The sequence below is a fragment of the Microtus oregoni genome, unplaced genomic scaffold, assembly GCF_018167655.1.
Source record: "Microtus oregoni isolate MIOR12 unplaced genomic scaffold, Mior012 000003F_ref0000135, whole genome shotgun sequence".
Taxonomy (NCBI): domain Eukaryota; kingdom Metazoa; phylum Chordata; class Mammalia; order Rodentia; family Cricetidae; genus Microtus; species Microtus oregoni.
Genome location: NW_024543062.1, coordinates 68,902,605 through 68,909,881, shown reverse-complemented (window position 1 = coordinate 68,909,881; position 7,277 = coordinate 68,902,605). Strand labels below are relative to the sequence as shown.

Below are 7,277 nucleotides of genomic sequence, written 5' to 3'. Positions count from 1 at the left end.
TTCAGTGGCTTCTGTCCAATCTGACTGTAAAAGCTTCACAGCAGGTCACATTCAGCCGAGTACTATTCCCTCCCTGTCGTAGTTGGGGTCTTTTGTTGCTGTGAAGAGACACCATGACCATGGCAGCTCTTTTTTTTAAATAATAAATATTTATTGGTTTTATAATATAAATAAGGCAAATATAGGTTGATCCTGAAATAAAAAAGGCACATGAAATGTACTGTAGAATAATCTTTTCGTACATTGTGAAGATATACCACTTGGACTGATTTACTAAAGAGCTGAACAGCTAATAGGTAGGCAGGATTTCCAGGTACAAAGGATGCTGTGTAGAGGGTGGAGTTGGGAGGAGACATGGAAAAAGCTGGAAAACAGGATGGATATTATGTAGAAGAGGTAAACAAGCTTCTGGACAGCACATAGATTAGAACTGGGTTAAGTTATAAGAGCTAGCTAAAAACAAGCGTAAGCTATTGGCTGAGTTTTCACAATTAATAGTAAGTCTCTATGTTGTCATTTGGGAACTGGCTAGCAATACAGAAAACTCCACCTACAGAAAAGAACATTTTAATACAAACATTATATTTAAATTATATAGAAATCTACACATTAAACGGGACTATTAAAGTTTGCTTTGCAGAATATCACTGTTGAATACCATTTCCAACAGGAGTCAAGGGGAAGAGTTGGATGATGACTGTGACATAGACTCTCCCATTACAATGCTGCTTCTATCATTTAGAGTTTTGACAGCAGTTATAGCTGGAGACTGAAGGACTTTGCGGGAAAGCCTCATTCTTCCATCAGCTGGATCACGGCCAAAGTATTTGACCTGAATTTCTTGACCAACTTCTAATCCTAGGGCAGTGGGATGTTTAATCTTTCGCTGGTCAAGTTGCATGTTATGAAGTAGCACAGCAGTCATGTTTGGGTACAGTTTTACCATTACGCCAGTGTCTCTGATTTCAGTTATTGTAGCGGTATAAACTGCTCCAAATTCTAACTGTTGCTCGTGATCATCTCTGCAAATTTCGCTAATGAAGTCTCTTGCCTCATGCATTGCACTAGGTGTTGGTGCAAATATGGAGAAGGTTTCTTCATCAATCTGACTAATTGTTACACCTGTGTCAGCCTGAAGTTTTTTTATGTGATATACACCCGGTCCAACAAATTTTGCTCATTTTGATAATGGAACTTTAATTGTTTCTACGACTGGTCCATTTTCTTTTCTAGATGCTCAAGGTTTTGAAATTACTCTGTTCATTATCTGTAATATCTCCTTCTTTGCCACTGATGCTTGCTGAATGGCTTCCATTACAATTTTAATTGGTATTCCAGGTAATTTAATATCAGCCTGTAATGCAGTTATTCCCTTATTTATACTGGCTATTTTGAAATCCATGTCACCATTGTAATCTTCAATTCCCAGAATATCTGTCAGCAAACGATAATCTTCTATTTCCCCTTTCTCTGGATTGGTTTTGGTAACCAATCCCACTGCTACACCTGCAACAGCAGATGAAATTGGGACCCCTGCATCCATTAATGCCAAACTTCCACCACATGCAGATGCCATAGAAGATGACCCGTTTGACTCAAGGACTTCAGATGTGACTCTTATGGTAAAAGGAAAATCTTTGGGAATAACGGGAAACAAAGCTTTCTCAGCAAGAGCACCGTGCCCAAGTTCTCTTCTATTTACACCAGTAACTTTGCCAATTTCATTGGTTGCATAAGGAGGAAACTCATAGTGCAGCATGAAATTTTTATCTTTTACCCCATTTATCGCTGTTATAATTTGATCTGACTTAATACTGGATTCTAATGAATCAAATGTAATAGTACAGAGTACCTGTGTCTGTCCCCTTTGAAACAATGCTGATCCATGAAGTGTTTTAAACATATCTACCTCACAACTTATATTCCTAAGTGAAGTCAAATCCCGTCCATCACACCTTTTGTATTCATTCAAAATAATACTTCTGAAAACCTCCTTTGCAACAACATTGAAGGATTCTATTATTTCAAATTGGTCGACCTCTGGAAATTTTTCCTTTAGTTGCTCCTCTGTGTCTAGTCTTATCTTGTTAACAGCTTCATCTCTAGAAATTTTATCATGTTCATAATCCGTAAAAACTGCGTAGAGTTTCTCCACGGCGAGGTTGTGAGCATACTTCACAATCTCTGGTGAAGGGGTGAATATCTTCTGGGGTGTCCTCTTGGCAACACCAATTTCTTTTACCAACTGCTGGATGCCCTGAATTATCTGCTGGGTATACTTCACTCCAACTTTGATAGCATGACAGAAGTCCTGCTGTAGAATGTTTTCTGCAGAGGCTTCCAGCATAACAATATGGCTTTTAGGTGCTCCAGCAACCACTAAATTTAAAGTGCTAGAAGACATCTCTTTCCTTGTCAGGTTAACAACACATTCTCCATCAATCATTCCTATTCGTACTGCCACGACAGGTCCATTCCAAGGAATGTCTGACAAGGAGAGGGCTACAGAAGCACCATTAATTGCTAGGACATCGGGTTCATTGATGCCATCTACAGCTAGCAGATTACATATTACCTGAGTATCATAAAAATAGCCAGCTGGAAAGAGAGGTCGAATTGAACGATCTATTACTCGACTTGTAAGAATCTCTTTGTCAGAAGAGCCAATCTCCCATCTAAGGTAGTTTGTAGGGATTCTACCTGCTGGAGCAGCCTTCTGTCTGTAGTCAACCAGCAGGGGCATGAACTGGGAGGGTGAAGGCTTTGTTTTACTGACCACTGTGACCATCACTGCTGTGTCGCCTGTACCACTGCACAGCCATCTGCAAATCTTGCCCGTTTTCCAGAGGATATTTCTAATTTTCTGTGGCCCAGGTCCATGGCCACCGTTCGGGACCAGATGGTGCTCCACAGCGCTCGCGCCTGCAAATAGATGAGCGGCCGACTCCGCCCGGGCCAGCCGAGGGGACCGAGGGGACCTCAGCCCGGCGGCCGGAGCCTCAGACACGAGCAGCACTGCCTGCAGGCCGCCATGACACCCCCCGTGGCAGCTCTTATAGAGGAAAACATTTAATCGGGGCTGTCTTACAGTTTCAGTCCATTACCTTCATGGTGGGAAACATTCTACCAGTGCAGGCTGACTATTGCTGGAGAAGGAGTTGAGAGTTCTACATCTTGTTCTGAAGGTAACAGGAAGTGAACTGTGACACTGGGAATAGCTTGAGCATAGGAGACCCCAAAGCCTACCCCCACAGTGACCCACTTTCTTAACAAGGCCATACCTCCTAACAGTGCCACTCCCTTTGAGGACCATTTTCTTTCAAACCACCATACTCCCACTGACTAGAAAGAAGATTAGATTTTCACTAAAAGCATAATGTAAAAAACTCAGTGGGATTTTTTTTTTAACCATAAGCTGGAAATGATTTTTAGTTTGTTTGTTTGCTTTTGTTTTTTGTTTCTCTAAACTTGTCCCATTTTCCTTCAGGTATAGGCCCAATTCTGGGTTAGTGATAACACTACTGAGCAACTGAAACCAAGTATCCTTAAGGTACATAGAAAATGATAGAGACCACACTGAAGAGCATCTGGCTCAAAGGATGAAACTGAATGAACAGAACTTTCATTAGAGATTTCAGCAGTGAGCAGGAGAAATAGCAACGTCAGTAAAGTGTTTGCCGTACACTTGAAACCAATTCTCAGAATACACATTTAAAAAATTGCCAGATATGATGGTGCTGGGGAGATGAGATGTGCAGATTTCTGGGGCTCACTGGCCAACCAGCACAGTGCATTTGGTGACTTCCAGGTCCATGAGAGACTCTGTAGGAAAAACAACAACAATAAATCGGGGAGATGACACCTGAGGAACAATACTAGGGGTTGACATCTGGTCTACACATACCCCCACATATATGGACCCATAGAACACACACATACAAATAATTTTAATAGTTGAAAATATTAATAGGCCCAGAAAAAATCACTTATAATTAGATTGAAACATCCTGTGCAATATTGTTTAGGAGAGAGCATTCTGGGAGTGCTCACTGCAGAAACTCGTGATCCAGGGTTAAGAATGGGACTTTGAAAAACTGGTTTGTCACCTGCTTCAGCTGGTCTAGCAAGAGTTATGAGAATCATGCCAGAGAAAACTGATCTGGAAATAAGTAGCCTTACAACATATTTCTTCCTTAATTCCTTCCTTCCTTCCTTCCTTCCTTCCTTCCTTCCTTCCTTCCTTCCTTTGCTTGGACTTCCAGGACTCTTCCTCTCACTGTCTCCAAAGTCCTGAGATTATAGGCATGCAAGGTTATGCCTGGCTATAATACTGCACCTTTCTATTTTGTTTTACTTTCTTCCTTCCCTTCTTTCGTTCTTTTTTCCCCCTGAGATGGGGATCTCACTATGTAACTCTGGCTGGCCTGAAACTCACTACATAGACCAAGATAACCTTGAATTCACAGAGATCCACCAGCACTGGCCTCCCACCATGGTATCCACTGGTAGTAACATACTATCTTTCACCAGTTTAGGGATCATGCATCATGCTTGCCACGTGCCACATCACCAGCTCACATTCTGTCCCTGTTGCCACTGCTCCTCTTTATTTTGTCACCGCAGAGCAGAGTCAGAACGGGTGCTACAATGATATGGGATTAACACTTAAATACCCTTTTCTTGCATTACAAGCTCCTTTCATGTCCCCCAGAAGCCCCTCTTACATCAACAGCACATCTGCAGAGACTGTCACTTTGGTGGGAGTCATGCCCCTGCAGTCTGTCACTTGCAGCAGGGGTTTGATGCAGATGAGAATTGTCAAGGTTTCTTTTACATGTCTGTAAGAAGCATTGATAAAATTATTTCATCTCACTTGTGTGTGTATAGATGTATGTGCAGGTATATGTGCACATGTGTGAACCCCAGGGGACAACCTTGTGGGTTTTCTTCTTCAGGTACTATGCACCGTTTTTGAGACCCGGTCTCTAAGTAGATACTGAGGCTCAACAATTAGGGTAGGCAGACTGGCCAGAAAGCTTCACCTGTCTCTGCTTCCCGAGGGCTGAGGGGTTTTCAGCTAGCATGCCAGGCTTTCTTTTTTTTTTTTTTTAATTTTGGTACATGTGTTTCCATGTGTAGATGGAGACTGCTCCTTGGTTTCCCAGCCACCCAGAACTAAATAATCACACAGAAACTATAGTAATTATGACACTTTTGGCCAATGGTTTAGGCATCTTTCTATGTAGCTCTTATATCTTAAATTAACCCATTTGTATTAATCTATGTATCACCACGAGGCTGTGACCTACCAGTTTTGGCACCTCTCTCCTTCAGCAGCAACATGGCATCTCCTTGATTCTGCTTTCTCTCTGTCTCTCTGTCTCTCTCTGTCTCTCTGTCTCTCTCTCTGTCTCTCTCTCTGTCTGTCTCTCTGTCTGTCTGTCTCTCTCTCTCTCTCTCTCTCTCTCTTTCTCTCTCTTTTTGCCTGGCTATTTTCTGTCCTGCCATAGGCCAAAGCAGTTTCTTTATTAACCAATGGTAATAAAACATGCTCACAGAATACAGAGGGTAATCCCACATCATTCATGGGACTCAGGCCCTCATTACAGAGCAAGAGCTTCACTGACTTGGCTCTCTCCCCTACCCCTCACTTAAGAATGTAGTTGAGGTGTTTTTTTTTTTAAAAAAAAATATTATTATGTATACAGTATTCTGTCTGTGTGTATGTCTGCAGGCCAGAAGAGGGCGCCAGATCTCATTACAGATGGTTGTGAGCCACCATGTGGATGCTGGGAATTGAACTCAGGACCTTTGGAAGAGCAGGCAATGCTCTTAACCACTGAGCCATCTCTCCAGCCCGTAGTTGAGGTGTTTGTTAGTGTTGTATGGATGCCATGTTGCTAACTGCTCAGTAAAAGAATGGTCCAACTTTGCTACCTGTTCATTAAAGGAAGAGATGTACTTAGGTGTTCTGAAGAGGCATGGGAGAGAACAGAGCCCAATAAACATTAGTCTTACAAGCCAGGAGGTCACACAAGAGAACCTGACGCTGTGGTTCCCTGACCTAGAGAGCATAAGAATCATTTTTGAAGCTTAAGAAACAGGAGATGTTTGGGTCTTCACCCAAGCTTCCTGAATGAGAATCTTTATCTACAAGGCAAAGAGAGAGGGCATCCATGGTTCTTGATGATTAAAAACAACAACAACAAAAAAGTCGAGATGTTCTTATCCAAAGAACCTGAAAGATTGAATTTTCAGAAATTCCCTTGCCTTTTGGAGGCAGTAAAATCCAGGGTAGCCACTTTGCAGCAGCGTGGAAATCGCTTTATCTCAGCTTTCTGTCAAAGGGAAGCAACATCAACTTATCTCATGGGGCTGCTGTGAGATTTAAAATAATGAACCCTATGTGGTGCCCAGCACAGGGTATATTTGGAAATGCTACAGTTTTGACGTTTTAAGAAAGTTAATCGCTGTGTCTTCCTTCGGTCACCTTCCATTTGAAGCCGTGTGGACTGTGGAACTCTTTTCGGTGGGTCTGCAGGAGGAAGGGAAGGTGGAAGAGCTGTTCTTTCATTGGAGCCCCCAGGAGGATGGTGCATTGTTGGCTGGAAAATTAACAGGGGGAAGATAATCTGCTTATTGTGGGCATCGGTGTCTATACTCTTTAATGTCCATTTTTCTTGGAAATAATAGAGCTGAGAATTAACTTCAAAAATAGACAGCAAAAATCTGAAACACCATACTGGTTCAGTCAGCAGCTTCCTTAAAGAATGCAAGGCTAAGGGAATATCCTGGTAGATCACAACAGCCTTCTAAGAAAGCCAGAGCCAGAGTTCAAAAGGAAAATCCTAAGCCATTCTTCTTTATAACTTTATGAGCCCAAGTCTACCCAACTTTATATATGCCTTTAAATCTGTAAAAATTCATTATGTTACACTGATATACAACCTTCATTCTTGGAAAACTGATAACCTTGAATCTGATGGAATTCTTAGAAAAAAAAAAGCTAAAAGTAGCCTATGTCTCCTTGGATGTTTTACAAGGACAATAGTCCTCAATCAAATCATGTACATTTGATTTTTTAAGGTATGACTTGTGTTTAAATTATTAACATATATAAACTTTTAAATAACAGCCTGAACTTTTAATTCCTAACAGATAAAGTAGCATGTTCTTTTGTGTCTTTCATTATATTCTTCATTTTCAAATATTTGATATTTTGTTCTCATTTACTGGGCCCAGCACGAATTGTCCCAGTCTAACCAGCTACAGTGCCA

At 41.5% G+C, this 7,277-nt stretch overlaps 1 protein-coding gene across 1 annotated transcript; it reads right to left on the bottom strand.

Annotated features, from left to right (window-relative positions):
- Positions 1–596: 596 nt before the first annotated feature.
- On the bottom strand, positions 597–3,033 carry LOC121446289 (polyribonucleotide nucleotidyltransferase 1, mitochondrial-like). The gene is given in 2 exon segments (XM_041648818.1): positions 597–2,805; positions 2,808–3,033. Coding segments are annotated over 2 exon segments (2,358 nt in total). The 3' UTR covers positions 597–673.
- Positions 3,034–7,277: the final 4,244 nt, after the last annotated feature.